The 21,267-nt window shown below is 35.5% G+C and overlaps 1 protein-coding gene across 1 annotated transcript in view; it reads right to left on the bottom strand.

The window, feature by feature from the left end:
- The window catches only part of CNTN6 (contactin 6), a 157,652-nt gene that overhangs the window by 9,259 nt on the left and 127,126 nt on the right, over positions 1–21,267 (bottom strand). Inside the window, 8 exon segments of the mRNA XM_067755234.1 lie at positions 2,978–3,164; positions 4,755–4,870; positions 4,982–5,216; positions 12,768–12,838; positions 15,639–15,788; positions 15,910–16,068; positions 16,709–16,826; positions 17,201–17,376. Coding sequence (XP_067611335.1) covers positions 2,978–3,164; positions 4,755–4,870; positions 4,982–5,216; positions 12,768–12,838; positions 15,639–15,788; positions 15,910–16,068; positions 16,709–16,826; positions 17,201–17,376 — 1,212 coding nt within the window.

The following is a 21,267-nucleotide window of genomic DNA, read 5'->3' as shown; positions in this document are numbered from 1 at the left end:
GGATATTTTTATAAAAATGCTGATGCACACAGGCTGGTGAAAGCCAAATTTAAGAAATATTGAAACAAGGTTTTCATGAAAGGGATTAGGATTTACAAGGGTTTTTGTGTGTTTGATTGAATCAAAAAAGAAGGCAGATGCTAAAGAAACACTAAACTTCACTTTATACTTTGACTCTCATGTCGCTCTTCTCTCAGCAGATATATTCTAGCACTGTATCTTGATAAAATTACTCCCTGTTAATTAAAGTGTTTTCAAAGGATATGTCTCCTACTTTTTGATAAGACTGATCTCACGTGAACACTCAGACAAACCACTAACAATGTTCTTGGCATTTAATCCAAATTTCAGTCAAGCCCATTTGTAGGACCAAGTGGGTCAACTGAGCAAACCTGTGTCTAAAACAAGTTTTCTGCCTAAACACATAGAGTAGGTTAGCACAAACTATCACATGGACAATTTAGGTTAATTTAATTTAGGTTGCATTTACAATCAAACAAATTCAAGTTAAAGGAAAGAAATTATTTTTAAGGTTATATGTATATATGTATGTATGTATGTTTTTACAGGTGGCCCTCTGTATCTGCGTATCTCTGGGTTCCACATTGGCAGATTCGACCAAGTTAGGATTGAAAATATTTGAAAGAAATTCCAGAAAGTTCCAAAAAGCAAAACTTGAATTTGCTAACAACTATTTACATACTATTTACATTGTATTTGCAACTAGTTACATAACATTTATTGTTTTAGGTATAATAAGTAATCTAGAGATGATTTAAATTATACGGAGGATGTATGTAGGTTATATGCAAACCCTGTGCCATTTTACATAAGGGACTTGGGCATCTGTGGATGCTCCTGGAACCAATCCCCCTAGGCTACTGAAAAACAACTGTATATGTGTGTGTGTATATATAGATGTATATACATGGTCTCCTATGTATATCATGTATATATCTATAGCTCTATATCTTTTTGATAATTAAGTTTATTGTTCAGGTCTCAGCCCACCTTAAACTGGTTAATGGAATCGCATGTAATATGAGTCGGCTTGAGTGTTACGTCAACAACTACACTAAAATGTCTGTCAGTTTGTCACAGATCTGTCAGATCTGTGAGGTTTTTTTGATACTATCTTTACGCATTTCTAATCACCCTTGATTTTGCCTGAGATAGAAACTAAATTACACACAAGAGTTTCTGTGAGTTTGGCATCTCTCAATCAGCTAGAAGGAAATGTCTGGGCAAATTTAAAACCACTGATTGATTGGAGATTTCAATCAGATTTTCAGATTAACTGAAAGAGGCTAGACTCCAGAAGGACCATGGAAGCAAATCGTTCATACAGGTATATGGCAATGACTTCATCAACTTGGTCAAAATGGAGTAAAACAGGAAAAGGAATAGAACCACATCTCTAGCTAGTCAGTTCTAGAAGATCACTCATAACGTCTTTATCAAACTAGGGGATTGAAGGAGAGCTGGTTTAAGAGTTGTTGATCCACACGTACTCTTCCCTTAAAATGGACTGGTACTAGAGAGTTTTTGTTCATCTGTTTGTTTCCTGCTTAGCAGTTCCACAGTACTTTGTATTTTCCAATGTGCTCCTATAATCAGAACCTCGTTTGTGCCTCATTGATAATTTGAGAAAATAGTGAGGGCAGAGAAAATTTCCATTTGATAGTTAAGAAAATTAAAGCAGAAAAATGGAATGTCTTATCCTGTGTCAGGTCATGAGTCACTGACGTACCCAGAATTAGAACACAAATCTCTGGCTACTGGCTGGTGATATGAACACAAGTGGATAATGCGGTCTGTAATCAAAGACCTATTAACTGAGATGATTCCCAAGTTCTTTTTGGACATGAAAAATATGTATATGGAAAAAAAAACTTTGTATCACTTGATTTTCAAACTTTTTTAAACCACCTATTCTTTCCCAATACACAGGGAAAAACGAATGCAGTATTTAAAGGCAAGCTCTATTTTTTCCTGTCGGTTAGTAGCAGTGAATTCATGTCTTAGTCATTCTCAGAATTCAGCAACTATATTTGTTACTCTTTTTCATTGGGATTTAGAGACCAAAGAATGTGTTTTAAAAAGCCTGTTAACACAATTTATGTTCATCTACAATATACAAGAAATATGTAAATATTATGCAATTATAAAAAATCACAAATTGCAGCTCTTACTAAGTCACATCTGATCAGTTTGCTATTTACTACTTTGCTTCATATTATGGAATATTTATGCAATACCAGACTCACTCACAGGACAAATGCAGCAACAATCAACTCTTCATCCTTTATTTAGTAGGTCCTATCTGTGTAAAAGATATTTAGCTTATTGTTAAGGGAGATAAAAAGAAGCACAAGAGTTAATTCTTGGATTTCAGGGGCTACCAAGTAATTTGCAGTGATAAAATATCATAGAAGGAAAGATCTAGATATCTGACAGTGCAAGGATCACATCAAGGCTCAAATGGTAAACCAAACCAACAAAAACAAACAAAAAAAATCATTGACTAAGCACTTACTAAAGTATGTACTGGACACTTTCTATTAATTATCTCTTTTAATCTTGAACAAAACCCAGTGAGAAAATAGGTACTATTTTCCCTTCATTTTACAGATGAGGATCTTGAGACTGAAAGATTAAGTAACCACTTAACAGTCCAAGGATGGGAGGTCAGGTTATGAACTCAAGTTGGAAGAGGGCATTGGAGCCATTATATTCTCTGTCTTTCATTTATACTGAAAATATTTTCTCTTTTGCAATTCCAAAAAGATCAGAACAGTTCATTTTGATTTTGTTACTAGAAAGTTTCAACAGTTATCCAGATTTAAGGGACAAACCCACTTGACTAAATAAAGTGATCAGTAAAATGATGAGGTGGTAAGAATGAAATGGAAATTGAGCAAAGGAATGTTTCTAACTGTAGGTGAATCTTGGTCCCTGCAATGTGATATATACTTACGAGACTTCTTGGTGGTCCCATTGGCTGGGGGGCTTGAGGGCCCTGTCCCAGCAGTGTTGTAAGCTCTCACGGAAGCAAAGTAGACGGTGTTAGCTTTCAGCCCTGTGATGTTTTTGGTTGTGACATTTCCACTGACCCTAATTTTACCAATCACGGATTCTTTGGAGTCATCTGTCCAGTATAAGACCTGATCATTAAAAACAAAGAACAAAAAATTTTATTGTTCCCTAACAACTGTCAACCACAGTGGCATATGGGAAGAAGTCAGGCGCATAAATGAGAGAATATTTTCCAATTAAAATGGTTATACAATAATAACAAAATAAACAAAGTCCAAAATTTATAGGGAAAAATAAAAAAAAAGAATACAAATTCACAATGGAAATTAGAGAACCTAGGTTTTTTTAGATTACCACAATAAAATATTTCATGAAATATCTAAAGGTTGACAGCTTTAACAAAGGGTATACAATAAGTCAGAAAAAAACAAGATTCATACTATCAATCAAAGACTTACATTATGTTTTACTATTGACATTTCCTGGAGAGTTTTTTAAATCATAGATGAATTAATAATTCAGCTTATCCTGAGGCCTTCCTGTGCATTAGCACTGTTTTAGGCATATTGAAAAAGACAAGAGAGATTAAAGCATAGTGTCTGCCTTTGAACCTCTTATAATCTAGTTAAGATATTAGAGTACATATGTAAAAAGAAAGCAGAGCATGCATCCCAAAAAAGTGATATGGAAATAAATGCTAAAAGAATTTGAAGAAACGTAGTATCAGGGAGTGATCAGAGAAGGGTTCAAAGAGCAGGGGAGACTAGAGATGAACTTTGAGAAATAAATAGAGTTCAGATAAGAGGTAAGGCATTCTAGGATTGGAGTGGCAGAGGCATCTATCTGTTACCGTATGAGTAGAACTTTCTGTTTGGACAAGAGGGTTCAGATAAAAAGAAAAAAATAAAAAGAACAGTACAAGGCAAAATCATAGTTTTATTCTAACTCCAAAATAAAGTAAACCTTGTAACTCATTTTGTGAATCATTAGATTTACAAGTCAAAGGAACAATAAGTGATTAATAAGTCTCATCCCTTAACTTTGTGAGAATGAAGGCCCATAAATTCAAAGTGATTGGCCTCATTCTAGATAGACTATAAATGACAGATTAGGAGAATTTAGGCTTTTTCTTATCGCTTAACTGCCTTTTCCGAGATGACTAACTTTTTGCAAGTTATGCTCCAGTTCTTAGAGCAGGTTTCCCAGTGAGACTCTTCTATGGTTTAAGATCACTGAAGATTAAATGTTTACTTCTCCCCAAAAAACAAACATGACTGGACTTCCTTGGTGGCGCAGTGGTTGAGAGTCCTCCTGCCGATGCAGGAGATAGGGGTTTGTGCCCCGGTCCGGGAGGATCCCACATGCCGCGGAGCGGCTGGGCCCATGAGCCATGGCCGCTGAGCCTGCGCGTCCGGAGCCTGTGCTCCGCAACGGGAGAGGCCACAACAGTGAGATTGCCCGCGTACCACAAAAAACAAAAAAACATGACTGCAGTTTGGATAATTAAATAAGATAATCACCTGATTACTCTTTAAATGCTACCATTTGTTACTTTGCTTGCTTAAGATCACCCGAAAGGTCCCCTCCATTAGTTCCTCTCTATAGCTTTAGACATATACTACCATATACTAAGAACTAGGTTAGTAGTACAGGACTGTTGAACAGAGCTATTGCTAGCTGGCATATTCATAGTAGAAACTGAAATTAATGTGGATTACCTCATAGCCCAGAACTCTTCCAGTGTTTCTGTTCCAGGCAATAGCATTCCATGAAACCTCCATTTCCGAAGCAGAAAAACTTTGAACAGAAGTTCCCCTTGGGGCCAATTGAGGTTCTACCATCCAGAGAAAGACACAACCATCTTCAGCAGAGTTGTTCATGAAAACAAATGCAAAATATACATACAGTCTCAAGGTGGAGCATTCCAGTGCTGACCACAACTTACCATCTTCTCCAGAGTAGACAATGGACGTGGTACTCAGAGCTCCTTCTCCTTTCTTATTATATACACCCACTTTGACTTCAAAGGGAGAGAGGGGGGTGATGCTTTCATTTCTATAAACAAACCTTGACGATTCTACAAATGGTACTCTTTCCTTGGTCCATGTTGTTGAGCCAACTGGCCGCAGCATAATGATGTATCCAAATTCCTCTCCATTCTGTAGTTCTTCTGGAATTGACTTGGGCAGAAGTGATCAATCACTGAGTATTTAGAAAAATGTATTGTACCGCTATTGTTATGTTTATTGATTGTTTGGCATATCTTTTGTAGAGATAGCATGGATATTTACCCTGTTTAATGAAGTATTGAAAAAAAAATACTTCTATTTGGAATGCCAATTAGAAAAATGATCCCAACTTAAGATACTCAGATAAATAAATGAGAAATTTAAATGGAAATGTAAAACAGGTTTTACATGTTTATATATCCTTCCTGTTTATTCCTAAATTGTAATAATAAAATGGTTTATAAGATTGTAAGATTTTATAAGCTAAAACATAATTTTGATATAAAATTTTAAACTCAGCACAAAATTAACTTGTTAACTATTTCAAGGCTAGCCATGTTTTCCTTTCACATTTTCAACAAATTTTTATAAAATACAGGTGATATAATCAATGTGTAATAATATTTGCTTTAAAACATATAGACTATTACTCAAACACAAACATATAAGGGACCGTCTAATATATATATATTTTTGAAACATACATCTTCATTAGTCGTAGTATCAGTGTGAACTTTTCTTAATATTAAAAAACAAACAACAAAAAGTTTGCTAAGTCCCAGAGACAAAATTCTTTGAGTCATTTAAAACTTAAATTTATTAAAATTACAAAACAAAAATAGATACAAGTTCCCCATTAGAAATAATTATAACATTATAATCACATAAAGAAGTGAAAATGAATTAGTCCTTGAATTTAGACAAATATTCCAGCTGTTTATAAGAAAGTTATGTTAAAAATGATATAAGTTATTTAGTTTTTGTAAAGGAAGATGCTTTTTATTTCTGAACATTTTCATGTAGACTAATAAAGGCATACCTGATAGGGCATAATGCTTGAGTCTCTCATGCACACAGCTTTATTCCTGAGGTTTTCCTTACCAAAGGTATCCATTTATTGTATCACATTATCCTGTGACTTAGACCACACATCTGGTTATCCAGCAGTGGGCACCAGAACAAAAGGCACCCTCTTGGTCAGAATCTTTGAGGTGTTCTGGTACAGAATCTCTGAATTCTTTTTTTTTTTTACACATATATACATTTCATTCTTTTTAAAATAATCTTTTCCATTGTGGTTTATGCCAGGAGATTGGATACAGTTCCCCATGCACTAGGACCTTGTTGTTTATCCATTTTAAATGTAATAGTTTGCATCTGCCAACCCCAAATTCCCAATCCATCCTCCTCCCTACCCACTTCCCCCAGACAACCACAAGCCTGATCTCTGTGTGTCTGTTTCTGTTTTGTAGATAGGTTCATTTGTGCCATATTTTAGATTCCACATATAAGTAATATCATGTGGTATTTGTCTTTTTCTTTCTGACTTACTTCACTTAGTATGATAATCTCATCCATGTTGCTGCAAATGGCATTATTTTATTCTTTTTTATGTTTGGGTAGTATTCCACTGTATATTTGTATCACAGCTTCTTTATCCATCAGAATCTCTGAATTCTATAGTGACCAGCAAACCCAATTAATTCCTCTCCCTTATGGAATTTCAATATGAAACATAGGTGTGTTGGGGTAATAATAGATAAACTTAGAGCAAGCAATAAGTAGAAAACATACAGTAGTAGGGACACTGAGGCAGTGGAAGCTAGGAGAAAATCTAAGCTGTAAATTATACAGAGAAGGGATAGAATTTAGCCGTTAGTCAAGTAGAAAACTATAAACTATAAGTAAACTATAAGTAAAGTAAATAGGAAGAACTGAAGGAGGAGCAGGAGGGACTATTAGAACTGAGGCTGGGTTACCAGAACACATGACAGCAGGGTAGGGCTACAGTTCTCAGAACAGTGATGAATGATGTTCCGGTTCGTCTTTTGCCCTGTCTGCTTGGGTACTGAGACTTTTTCCCATCCTCATTACTTCCCATGTAGCTTTAAAATACATCCCCATTAACCAAGATGACCTGAGCTGCTCTCTGCTTCTTGCCATGTGGAACAACCTAAGGAATACGGACTGTGAAAAGCAGAAGAAAAATACATGTCCTGAAATCTTAGGAAAGAAAATGCTTCCTTGTGTTGACACTTCCGTTTCACAGTTAGATCAGAATTAAAACGGTTAACTTTGAGTGGTATGGAAGAGATTTATGAGAATTTAAGCTGCTTCATAGAGAATTTGATTTCTTTTGGGTGCTTCTCTGATCTTAGATTTAATCAAGATGTTTATTAGTTCATCAGAGAAAGTGGAGGACTTTTGTTTTTGGTAGTGAAGTGCAATGAATGTTTCACATGGTGTTCCCTCAAGAAAGATCTGGGTCCAACATGCTCAGTTTAGAGGAGAAAAAAAGGCTTATTTAGGACCTTCCTTTCATTCTTTCATATGGGCTGAGAGCCAAATGATGGAGAAATATATATAGCTATTTAACGTGGCCAGAAAGAGAGTTTTCTCCTTTAAGCAGAGAAGGTATTCAGCAGAATACAGAAATTCAAAAATTCCTCTGGTAATGAAATCTCTTAAAGCTGATAAAGATTAACAGTATAATTCTCCATCACCGTGTCTGTAAGAACTACATTTTTTGTATAGACCAAGAGTCAGCAAACTACGGCCTTTGAACCAAATCTGGCCTGTAGTCTGGTTTTGAAAATAAAGGTTTTTGGAAACACAGTCACACATGTTAATTTGTATAATGATATGTGGCTTTTGAATGACAATGGCAGGGATGAGAACTTGTGAAAGAGGCCATGTAGCTTGCAAGGCTGAATAGTTTTACTGGCTGACCCTCTAGGTAAAAGGTGTATCAATGAGCAGTTTGGGTGTTTATTTCTTACTCTACAGTTTTTTATCCTATATGCCTAATTTTGTAGTCATATTTTTTATGGGACATTTATCATAAGCACCTCAAACTTGCAGGTATTTTGGGTATAAACTAAAATAACATATGAGTAAAGATACCTTTAAAAAAGGTTACCAGTTATTACATCCCTAAAGTTAGATATCATGTCTAGGTTAGTGGAAAGATAACAAACCAAAACAAATAACCATACACAAAATACACATTACTTTGGCACAGGAGAAAACACGGGTCGATTATACCACAGTGTACTTATAAACCATAATGGTGGAGTTAGACTGAGTTTAGAACAGTGGTTGGACCTGGATTAGTGTTGAAAGCTCAATGGGTACTTCTTCATCCACAGTGCGGTGACTTTGGCCTGCAATGGTCTCTTTGTGCCCGAGTTCTTTTTCACAGCATAGTTCAGATATGCTCTGATGGTACCTTTCCTGACCTCATTTCAGGCTGAGTTAAGACTGTCCTGTCAGTTTCTGAACATAAAGACTTTTTTTTTTAAGAAATTCATTTTTGTACCCCCACTGCACTACTCGTTAGTGTTCACTGAATTGAAAGTGTTACTATGTGCCTTCTGGTGGCTCAAATTAATGTATGCATTTCCTTCTAAGTACACATAACTGATTCCTTAAAGAAGTTTGGGCACCAGAAGAATTTGGCTCAGTAACTGCATGTACATTATGGCAAATGTGAATGATAAATGGGAACTTGCATCCATTTATGTAATAGTTTCTGTTAGTATCCTCATATCTGATATCCCAAGAAGAAATACACAGCGGGAATGATTTTAACTTAATTTTTTTAAAAATATAGGTCAGAAAAAGTTTTCTGTAGAGGGTCAGTTGCTTAAATATTTTGAGCATTTGGGGATCTAGGGTCTCTTGCAACATCATGAAAGCAGTGATACATAACACATAAGAGAATGGGTATGGTCGTGGGTGAATTTGTTTAGGAAAACGGGGAGCAGGCCAGATTTGGCCCGTAGGTGATGGTCTCTGGAACCTGGCTTTAAAAAGAACATTATAAATCGTGGAAAGATTTTTTTTTTTTTTTGGTAATTCACGTCATCTCTATTTAAGAATAGTATACATAGAATTTCCCATTCTCCTCACGTATAGACTGAGTAAAAGCTGTGATTTACCAACCTTTAGTAATTTCTGACCGTGGAGGAGAAAAAACAAGGGGTGAAGTTAGGCAGGTGATGAAATGCTTATATGGCCTTCAAAGAATATTGAAACCTAAATAACCTACTCACCATCCCACAAAACCAATCCTGTTTTAGACTACTTGAGAGTCAGTGTTTCTGTGGCAAACGTGTTTGGTAAACAAGAATAACTTGATTAACTTACTACTCAAGGCACATACAGGAAAACTCTTGGCCTCTCTAAACCATGACTTTGCATACGGACCATTGGAATTCTAATTTAGGACAAAGTAAAAAAGCATGGAGAGTCCTGTAGTCAGATGCTTATCTGCCCACCTATATTGCATTTCTAAGCCTATTTTCTTTTCTGAACGTGGCATTGCCACCGGCTAGCATTGTCATGAGGAGTAAATGACACAAAATGTCCAGCACAGCACTGAAAATCCTGTAAGTGCTCCACAAGTGAGCCACATCTCTCTCTGTGCACATCCATTCATCCAACAGGTACTTCAGGAGGTCGCACCACATACCAGGCACTGTGCTAGGCCCATAATGCATATGTGAAACTAGACGTCCAGAAGAAAGGACAACTTTTATAGTAGCTGCACCTGGTTCCTGGCTCTGTTGTTTACAACCTTTAGAAAACATCTCTGTGTCTCAGTGTTCTCTCATATGAAGAGGGTTTAATAATACTACTTTTTCTCTATCTGTAATAGAATTTTGTTTGTTTCTTTTTAAAAATTTTTTATTGGAGTATAGTTGCTTTACAGTGTTGTGTTAGTTTCTACTGTACAGCAAAGTGAATCAGCTGTATGTATACATACATCCCCTCTTTTTGGGATTTCCTTCCCATTTAGGTTACCACAGAGCACTGAGTAGAGTTTCCTGTGCTATACGGTAGGTTCTCATTAGTTATCTATTTCATACACAGCATCAGTAGTGTATATATGTCAATCCCAATCTCCCAATTCATCCCGCCCCCCCTTCCCTCTTGGTATCCATACGTTTGTTGTCTACACCTGTGTCTCTATTTCTGCTTTGTAAATAAGATCGTCTATAGCAATTTTTTCAGATTCCACATATATGCGTTAACATATGATATTCATTTTTCTCTTTATGACTTACTTCACTCTGTATGATAGTCTCCAGGTCCATCCGTGTCTCTACAAATGACCCAATTTCGTTCCTTTTTATGGCTGAGTAATATTCCATTGTATGTATGTACCACATCTTCTTTATCCATTCCTCAGTTGATGGACATTTAGGTTGCTTCCATATCCTGGCTATTGTAAATAGTGCTGCAGTGAACATTGGGGTGCATGTGTCTTTTGAATTATGGTTTTCTTTGGGTGTATGCCCAGTAGTGGGATTGCTGGGTCACATGGTAGTTCTATTTTTAGTTTTATTAAGGAACCTCCATACTGTTCTCCATAGTGGCTGTATCAATTTACATTCCCACCAACAGTGCAAGAGGGTTACCTTTTTTCCACACCCTCTCTAACATTTATTGTTTGTAGATTTTGTGAGGAATAAAATGGACCATATTAGAAGGTCTTATACTACTGTAAAATCATTTACAGATGCAATGAATTCCTATTATTCTGCAACAGGGTTTCTAAACCTCAGCACTCTTTACATCTGGGGGCAGATAATTTCTTCTCATGGGGGTGGGGGCGCTGTCCTGGGCATTGTAGGATGTTTAGCTGCATCCTAGCCTCTATCCAGATGAACCTCTCGCCTTAGTTGTAACCAACCAGACATGCCCTCAGACATTGTAAATATCTCCTGAGGGATGCAACCACCCCTGCCTCCCAATGAGATCCCCTCTAACATATCAGACATCATGATTTTTAACTAAAACATCCATAGCCATCATGTTCTTAGGTGTGATATTAAAATGTCCACGGAAGTGGATATTTTGGCTATGAAAATTATCGCCACAGTGTCAGAAACATGTACACAGGCCAATGAAATAGGGCAAGGCTCTTTTATCAGTTATAGCTGGGGCTCAAAGCTGATAACAAAGGTATGAAGTGCCATGCATTCTAAAGAGAGACATCAAACCATTTATATATAAGTCTACCTGGCGAAACTTAGCCTATAACCCAAGAGAAATGTACAGAAAGGGAATGTTGGTTTGTTTAGGGAGAGATTAGTAGGAAGATATTTCTTTTGAGACGGTTGTAGAAAAAGCTGTGCATTCCTACCCCTCCACCCAGGGGAAAGCAAAGGGGCTACTTCTTACCCCTTGCCTAACCAAGTGAAGAGGCTTCAGAAAGAAACACATGATATTTATTCTCTGTAATTTAGGGGATGCAGGTTCTTTTAACTGACAAATGCCTGAGAAACTTCCAAAGGGGAGAGAGACCTGGACAGTGTATTGTGGCAGAGTGAAGAGAGGCTAAGTGGGGACACACTGCACTTCCATGGAACATAGAGCAAAGGTGCATGTTTGCTGAGGGCAAATGTGAAAACCATGTAGGGAGCTATCCATGAGCAACGTTACGGTTGCTCTGTCATCATAGGGTTGCAACCTTATGATGCTGTATCCACAAAGAGCGTCTAGAGGAGAGAGATAACCTCTATCAGAACAGTCTGGCCATGGGCCACCAGATTCCAGGAACTGAGGAGACCTTCTGGCAGCTTGCACCAAGGAACGACAAACAAAAGTTTGGGCACTTCTTTGGACACTGCCCCCGTCGCCACACCACCAAAAACCACCAAAAAACAAAGCAAAACAAAAAAACTGCTCTATGAAATGTCAACGTCTGGTCATTTACCATTCCTAGAGTATACCAAAGTCAAATTACAAATGTACCAGCAGTCAGGACTTTTTCTGTCCTTTTCCTCTCCTCCCAATCCCAGTTTACTACAACTCTGGAGGAACTAGTTTGGGAAAGGAGAAATCGAATAGCAGAGTGGAGAAAAGGTGGAGAACTGCCTATGCATTCCCTTTCACACTATAGCATTTCTCCGCTGAGGCAGGCCTGAGTGTCTAGAAATGAGAAACTTTAGATTGCTTGAAAGTCTAAAGTTTATGATAATAAACCAGGTTGAAAACAATTTTAAGTATAAAAATGAACCTACCTGTTGATACTTAATAATAATGACTACAAAAGCTATCCCATCTGCCTAAGCTTTCACCTAGATGCAGGGAAGAACAAAGGAAGGATTTAAGGAACAATGATAGGGAAATTATTTTCTACCTGTGCTCTGCTGAGTCTTACTCATGAATAGTTCTAGAGGTAATAAATAAATAATTTCTAGTTCATTAACTAATAACAAAAATGCTACTGACCCACCTTCAATAGACATTGAACTTCTGTTTCTTATATTTGGAAGCAAATAGTGTTGAGTTAGTCACACTCTCTTAACTTTAGTAGAAATACAAAAAGTTTCCAATACCTCTTTTAAATAATGCATCATCAGGAGTCTCTCATACCACGTATTTTTATATACTCAATAGTGATCAAATAAATCTTCTTTTTTGTTTTTCAATATTCCTCTTTGCCAGCTAAATCTTTTTCCTTCAAAGTAACTCAGTTGGATAGAAAATTACCTCCCACGTAATAACGAGTTCAGACCGACTTCCTCCACCTCCATTGATGTTTGTTGGTGCCATGACAGGGACTAAAGCAACCAAGAGAAACATAGGATGGCAATTACTAAAGTACCTCTTCATTGGGAAGAATTTTGTTTTTGGATTTCACCTTTCAAAATCTCACGCAGACACATTATGAGAGAGTCTTGCATTTTTAATGAACATAAATTATGTTTACACATATCCAAATTTCTAGGAGAGAGGACACAGTTGTGTTTGATACAAGAGCACCCTGGCTCCAAAATTAATTAAAAATCGACTAACATCGTATATTTGACATTATTATGCATCATCTACTAATTGGCAAAATGATGTTCCATTCAGATGGTAACTGCGACATTGCTGATTTAGTGCCTAATTATACAGTTGTGCTGTAAACAAGTTACTTAGGCAGTCAATTAATTTTTTTTCAATAAATAAACTAAAATAATTTTTCTTTTTGTTAGCCATCAGGATATTTTAACATTTAAAAATGAATCCTTAAAGATATATAAATTTTTAAAATTCTTGTTTTATAACTCTTTGTTTGAATCTCAAATCTCTCAGTACAGAACAGGACTTTTCCTCTAATTTTTCACAATCAAAGTAAAATATTCTCTGATCAAGGATATGATTGAGAGGATTCCCTGGGTTTAACTCTAGGACCCTAAGTCTCAGTGGTAGAATATTCCAGACACTGATCATTTTTACAAATTAGGAAAAAATATGTCCTTCAACTATACCCTTGTGAGGACTAGTGTAATGAAACATAAATAGTTCAAGGCAAATTGTAAAATCGATGCCAATTGTGAGCATGAGTAGAGTATCATAGTATATAATCAGAATGAAACTTTATACATGTTGCAGTGTTAAAAAGTATTCTTTTCCCTGCAATAATAGCAAAAGTATGCTAAATCTGTGATAATGGGTAAATCTGCAGGGTATACTTTATATATAGATAAAATTATCTATATCGATCATTTTTTAATTAAAATATGTAATGTTTAATTACTCATTCCAAGATTTTCTCCCACCATTTATACCATTCAGATAAATCTAGACTACTTATTTTATTTATTCCCATTTCATACATATTTAACTCTATAAATGATACAGTGATATAATAATCTCATTGTTCTTTTAAGTAATAACACCAGATGTTATCTACTTTCATATTCAGATTGACCCTAACTTTGTCTGCTTTGATCTTCATAATTTATTTAAAAGATTGCCTTGAACCTATACCCTGTCTTCTAAGCCTTCCAATGCCTTTGGCCAAAAGCAGCATGAATTGGAATAGCTTCTACAGTTGCAGGGTTTCTCGTACTTGACAGTTTACAGTAACATATTTCAGGACAATTGAATAGTTTAGATACATAAGGAAATTATTTTAAATTATACTTTAACTCTTTGCAAAAGTTTCCAATATTCTGGGTAATAAAGCTCCCTCTTTTCTTCAGTTTTCAAATGAGCCATACGCATCCTAAAGCCATATTGAGAAGAACTGTCTTTGATGATAGCAGCAAACAAACAAACAAACAAACAAAACCTCACAACCTCTCACTTCAGTATGATTTGGAGCCTCAGGGAAATCATTATGAATACCAAGTCTCATTATGCTACTGAAATGAGAGCGTCCATGGTTAACAGAAGGTGACATAAAAACTTTACTGTAAAAACTTTAGAATTAACATCAACCCTGCCCAAAACTATCATAATATAAATCAGCTGTAAACAAACAATCTGAAATTGAAGCTAATATCCAGAGTCATGGACCACCCTTCTAGATTCTTATCCAGTTGGTCTGTGGTAGGGCCTGGGAATTTCTATATTTAGACATTTCCTTATGTCAGTCTTTATCTCATTTAGGTTAAGGCCCACTGTTATGGTGAATGCTGGTGCCTAAGTCTGGATGTCTGGGTTCAAATCCTGACTTTGTCCAAAACAATCAACTAACATCCTGGTCTTCCTTTTCTTCCTCTTATCAAAGTGAGGACCCTCCTCTCAGCTCTAAACTTTTAGAATGATTTAAGATATCACTACCAAATATGCTGTTTTCCAGCCATAATCCTATAATAAAATGATTAGCATTACCTTTAGTTTAAAAAAAATGATTTATTGACATCTGACAGTTGCACACACTGTTGAAATAGTTTGTTCTTGTTAAACTAAGCCAGCAGCATCAGTGATCCTCCATAGGTGACTGGATAAGAATGTGAACTTTGTTGGATACATGCATTGCTCAGATCAAATGTCACCTTGGATGTGAAAGTTTAAGAGTGGAACAAAGGATCCATTGAAAAGAGCTTAAGAAGGTGTGATTTCTGATACAGGTTCCACTTGTATTCTGCTGTTCAGTGAACCAGTTGATGCTCAATTAGCACTTCTGTTAAATGAGTTTAAAATTTACCTCATTTGCCTGTGGAAAAATTTATACTATCGCTCAATGAAGCTGCAGCTAGGTCAGAGTTGAGAAATAGATGGAAATGTGTGGCTGGCTGCACCATCAGAGTCTCAGTTAATTCTTGGCTACAACATTTAATGAAACTCATTTGCATTTACAAATCTACAGATTCTTGAATGGATTTTGGCTAGAAAATAGATGAGATGAGAGGACAGCTTTTGAAAAATTCTAATTTTTGACATGCCTGCTTAACTATAATCGTCTCTTTTTGAATTCACTTTTTGGGAGAAAATACACCTTGCTCTGTGCACATACAAATGGAAAATAAGAGCCACTGATTTACTGCCTCTGATTTTGGACCAAAAATACTACCCTTCTCACTTATTTTCTTTAGGAACTATACTTTAAAAGGTCTTCCACATCTTTAGAAGACATTGATTTCTTACCTGATGCTTTGGTTCTTAACACTTCTGATGGTTTACTTGGTTCTCCAATCCCAATGCTATTCCCGGCAACAACACGAAACTCATATTCCACCCAAGGACTCAAACCAACCACTGTTGCATTGTATGTCTTACCATTGAGAATTTCTGGAACTGAAAAGAAGGGGATGCTTCAGGCCCCTAAATTGGCACTAGTTAAAAACAATCAGTTATTCAATTAAACAAACACACCATCTGTTTTAGAAAATTATTCAAAACTACTTGTGTCACTTACCTGTAGAAACAGCCTGCCAACCCACAGAAAATGGTGTCCGAGCCTGAATACTAAATATTTGAATGGGACTGTTATTATCTGAGCCTGGTCTCCAGCTTAGTTGAGAAGTAGTACTGGAAATGTGTTCCACTCTTACATCTTCTGGGGGACCTGGGGGACCTTGAAAAATATGTTTTATGATGAATATATTGGAAATTATTAAATTCATGGATTTGGGACAGGGATAGTCTAATCTGTTATGCTTAGAAAATAAAATATTGAACATAATATATTTTAGCACATTATTTGAGATAAGTCCCTATTAATTCAACTTACATGGTGAGAGATTAATTTAGAAATGCTTCCCTTGAAGATTAGAAAATGCCAGTCATGGGATGGTTGAATATCATCCGATAGGGAGTTAACCTCAAAAATTGAGAACCGTTCTTGTCCATTCTCTCTTGAAAGCTAACTCAAATAAATGCATCTGATATGGAGACCTTCAGGAACATGTGACTTTGACCCTGCTCTGACAAGAATGGTTTATTATGAATAGAAAGCATATCTAAATTTTAGGGACCGACACTGCTTGCTAAGTCTGACCATTCCTTATAAAGAGACAGAACCCACTCATTTCAATTTCCATATCTACACCCGTACCCTGGAGTCTTAGAGTTTAAAAAATAAAAAAATCTGTACTATTTATCTCACTTTTTTATCATAATGTGGTTACTCGAAGATCTACCATGTATCAATACATATTAACATTTTTGATTGTGAATAAACTGTGTACTCATTCATTTTCACCATTTATGCTTACCCCTCACAATAATATCAACTTCAGCAGATAAACTTTCGAGAGTTGTTTTTACTGTGCATAGATATTTTCCTGAATGATTTAACTGAATATTCCTTATCATCAAATCCCCAACAGATCCCTGCAGATAGATAGGGAAAAAGGTATAAAAACATAATCATACCCAGCAGGTCCCTTTTTTTTTTTTTTTTTTTTTTACAGCTGGATAAATACTAAATATAAGGCAGCTCTGAAATTAGGAGATATACTAGTATCATTATAGTTTCTCATATTTGATCCTTTTTATTATCCACTTTATTATAATTGCATCCAGAACACAAGCATTTCTAGGAAAGACATAAAACAAAATAACACAAAACAAAAACAGATGCAACTTCATAAACAGACAGTGACTATCCATGCAAATCAATATGGGGAGAATAATTATGAAAGATGTTGATTCATGTAAAAGACTTGATTCATTTTATTAAGCACTTAAAAATTTCAGCAACTTACTCCTCCAATCCTCTCAAAATGAGCCACTCCTTTTTTTAAGTCTATGACATCTCCATTGAAAGACCATAGAAATACAACGTCAATGGAGGGGTCATGGGACACCTGGCAGGGTAGGACTATACTCTCGCCAACTGTAACATCCATTTTGGAAGGTGGCACGGTAATAACAGTCCTCTCTGTTGAGAAAAAATATTATTATTATAAAAGTTTATCAAATGCTAGCATATGGCTATAAAATATATATTTTGAATGGTTTTGCCATTCTTTGAAATTATATAAATACAACATGAAGCTCTACTATACAATATGAAAAATTATATTCCCACTTTTCAAATATTTCTGCATTAATCAACGTAGGCTATTACTTGTAAGAAAATTCAAGACATACTTTCATTTATACTTAATATAAAAATAAGTAGCTCATAGAAAACTGTGGACCTCAAAAGACAGCAGTCCCTACGTAGAGAATGCACCACACCATTTTTATTTTATTCTGAAATTCCAGCCACAATATTACAATCCACACAATGGTTACAGCTGTAAATATTCTATGTTAATTTCATATACTATGAGACAAATTGCATCCCTAAGATCATAACTACATTAGTTTATATTATATCGAGATTTATAATCATAAGCTTATATTTGAAAATGTGAATACAACATATTTATTCTATTTCTGACATAGCAGTGATAAAAACTTTCTATTTTAGATAAAGGTGCAGCACGAATAGGAAAGAGGTAACTTTTTTCATCGAGATTTTACAATTTTAGAATTACACATCCATCATAAAAAAATTTCTCTCTAGAAATATGAGTCACAATATCAGCCCTTGCTCTACAAGTCATGTCATGTCACTGACCCATTTCAAAGGATAATTCCAAACAGTGTTCCAGCTGGACTTGTGAGTCCTATATTTCTGTGGTTAAAAGAGACTCATAGTGATATCATTTTTGACTACATTTTTTATAACAAAATACATAGTTTTGATTTTAGAGGACTAAGATGGCAACTCAGTAAGCACACACACAAAAAAAACCCTGGACATACATTTGGATTTAGATATGCACTATCTTAGCAAAATAAAGTATGTTTTAAGGGATTTACATTTAAGAATTAGGGATTTTGGAAAATTATAGTGAAAGCAAGTATCATCCATAAAGAAGTTTCAAAACAAAATGAAATGAGGACCCTGGAAAATCTCTTTCTCTAAAGATCACTCATAAGATAAAGTTTTACCCTCTAGGATATAGGCTAAAAGCTTTACTTTCCTTCTGGCTTCTTTGTGCTGCTCAAGAAATCAAAGTAGCATTGAGGTTGAATTTATATGTTCATATGGATGAGTGTGCCACTGTATTTTATCAATAGAATGTTTAAGTATTATTCCAACATTTTAAAATTTGTGATTGTTTCCTTAATAAACAAAAAGTAGGAAATAAAAATCTTGGACTTTAAGGTACATATTGATAAAAGAGTCATGGAAAAATAAAAGCACATATTTTATTTCTGAATATAATGAAGAAAATCTAAATCTACATCAGATTGTATCTATGTCTTCATATTTTCATATTTTAAAGATACTCTTTACCTTATTATATTAGACACGTGTACTTTTTATTCTAATTATTTCTGGGGAAAAGTTTAAAGAATGATTTTGTGGACTAAGTCCATTCTTAATTCCAAGCCGCCTTCAGACGTCTCCCACAAAGAAAGAATAAATACTAACCAGGGTTTCAATAACACATTTTAAGACTAGAGAATATTTTCCTTCTTGTAGTATCCTTGAAAAAAATATATCGCTAATATCTTATTTACACTTATGGGAGGATGAGTTGGCTAAATGGTTGTGCTGGTAGAGCAAAATTGCTGTGATTTAAAGTTTTGGATCATGCAGTTAAAATCATTTTCAAACATTAAAAATGAAAGCCTCTCCTTCCATTTATGGCACCACAAAGTGGCAACATTAGACAAATCATTCCCTATATACAGTTTGTCAGTAGTATAGTAATAATGACTAAAACGTCATGAATAAGAAGCATTTATAATTCATTATAATGTTTACATGTTCTCACTAGTTCATTCATTCATTAACTAATATTTATTGAGCAACTACCAAATTCCAGCTGTCTGCTAAGTATCGGAAATACAACGGAAGGAGAAGGAAAACAAAAAAAGCACCAAATAAAAATGATGTGGTGCTTGCCTTCACAGAGATTTAAGAATAAAATGAGAGGCTGATGTTAATCAAATCATACTCAGAAATACATAGTTACAAATGTGATAAGTGCCATGTATTAGAAGTAAATGATTCTATTAAAATAGTGAATCCTGAGGGATCAGTTTATTGGGAAAGGGTTGCTTTAGCTGACAGTAAAAGGCAAATAGGAGTTAGCTAAGTAAACATAATAGGCAGGGAGAAGTAACTTTATTCACTATGCAGGCAAGAGCATTTACAAAGAATCTGTGCAAAGAAGAAGAATGGTTTGTTGAGGCAAGGCAGCCATTTAGCTGGAAAGAAGTGTTGGAGAGTAAAACAGGAGTGAAACGTGGAGAATATGAAGCTTGGTGTTGGTGGTAGTCAGAATGTAAGCTTTAGATGTTTTTAGGGCCAGCTACATAGTTTTTGGGTCACAGTATGAAATAAAAATGCGGGGTGTTTTTCTTTGAAATTACTTTGCTTTAAAAATAATATATTACCGGGGCTTCCCTGGTGGCACAGTGGTTGAGAGTCTGTCTGCCGATGCAAGGGACAAAAAAAAAAATAATAATATATTACCTACAAAATGTAACAGGGTAATAATGTTACATGAGTAACAACATAAACATACAAATTGCAAAAATATATTTTTGATTCAATTTTATATATACATTAAATAATACTTTATTAAAGTTATATCTTGATTGATCATAAGATTTTTCTCACTTTTCTATAAATTTATTAGGTCATCAGAATTTATGTTTTAGCAATTTTATTTTTAAGTGATTGACATCGGTTGCACGTGGCAAATGTAAAATCGCAGATGCTTTTTGATATTTTTTTTATTTTTGCAAAGATCTTTCTGTTGATGCAATTGTTATGGAACCGTTGAGAGTATTTTATAGGCTGTGACAACATTGGAATAAATTTCTGATAAATTATTTTGAAATGTGAATCTTAGATCATCTAGAGCTGATGATTCTCAAGGAACAGTCTTTTCTAGAGAGATTTATCTCTTCATACAAATCCATTCTGTTTAAGTCTGAATTGAGATGTAAATTTAAACAATGGAACTGTTACATTCTTCGGACATATCCTGTAACTTGTGGAGGTTTCACGAGAAACTGAAAGTGGCTTAATGGTTTGTGTGTAATCCAAAACGCCTGTTTATGCATTCTACTGCTGTATCTTTTTTTTTTTTTTTTTTTTTGTGGTACGCTGGGCTCTCCCTCTTGTGGCCTCTCCCGTTGCGGAGCACAGGCTCCAGTCGCGCAGGCTCAGCGACCATGGCTCACGGGCCCAGCCGCTCCGCGGCATGTGGGATCTTCCCGGACCAGGGCACGAACCCGTGTCCCCTGAATCGTCAGGCGGACTCTCAACCCCTGCGCCACCAGGGAAGCCCCTGTTAATTTTTTTTAAGATAGGAAAACTGGTTTATTGTTATGTTGAAAAGATCCCCTTGTCATTTAAAAATACATTCTGAAATATTTATAGAAGAAATTATGATGTTTATGATTTGCCTCTAGATATTTGAGGTGGATGTTGGGGAAGTAGGTGAGGGTATAGGTGAAACAAAGTTGGATATGAGTTGATGATTATCAACCCTGATTGATGAGTACATAGGTGTTCCTGGTACTGTTTTCTCTACTTTTCTGTGTGTTTCTAATTTTCAATAATAATAAAAGAAAGACATAAAGGAAATGATGGGGGTAGTGAATATTTATATACAGAATAGGGAGACATCTTTTCCATTCAGCTTCTAGTGTGAAGAGGACCGACCACTTTTTGAAGGTTATTCTAAGTTTGAATGACATGCGTTAATGGAGAGTTCATAAAATTACAGAATTTTAATATTTACTCTTTTCAGTC

Source organism: Pseudorca crassidens, chromosome 10 (assembly GCF_039906515.1).
Source record: "Pseudorca crassidens isolate mPseCra1 chromosome 10, mPseCra1.hap1, whole genome shotgun sequence".
NCBI classification, from domain to species: Eukaryota; Metazoa; Chordata; class Mammalia; order Artiodactyla; family Delphinidae; genus Pseudorca; species Pseudorca crassidens.
This window is presented reverse-complemented; position numbering and strand designations above follow the sequence as displayed.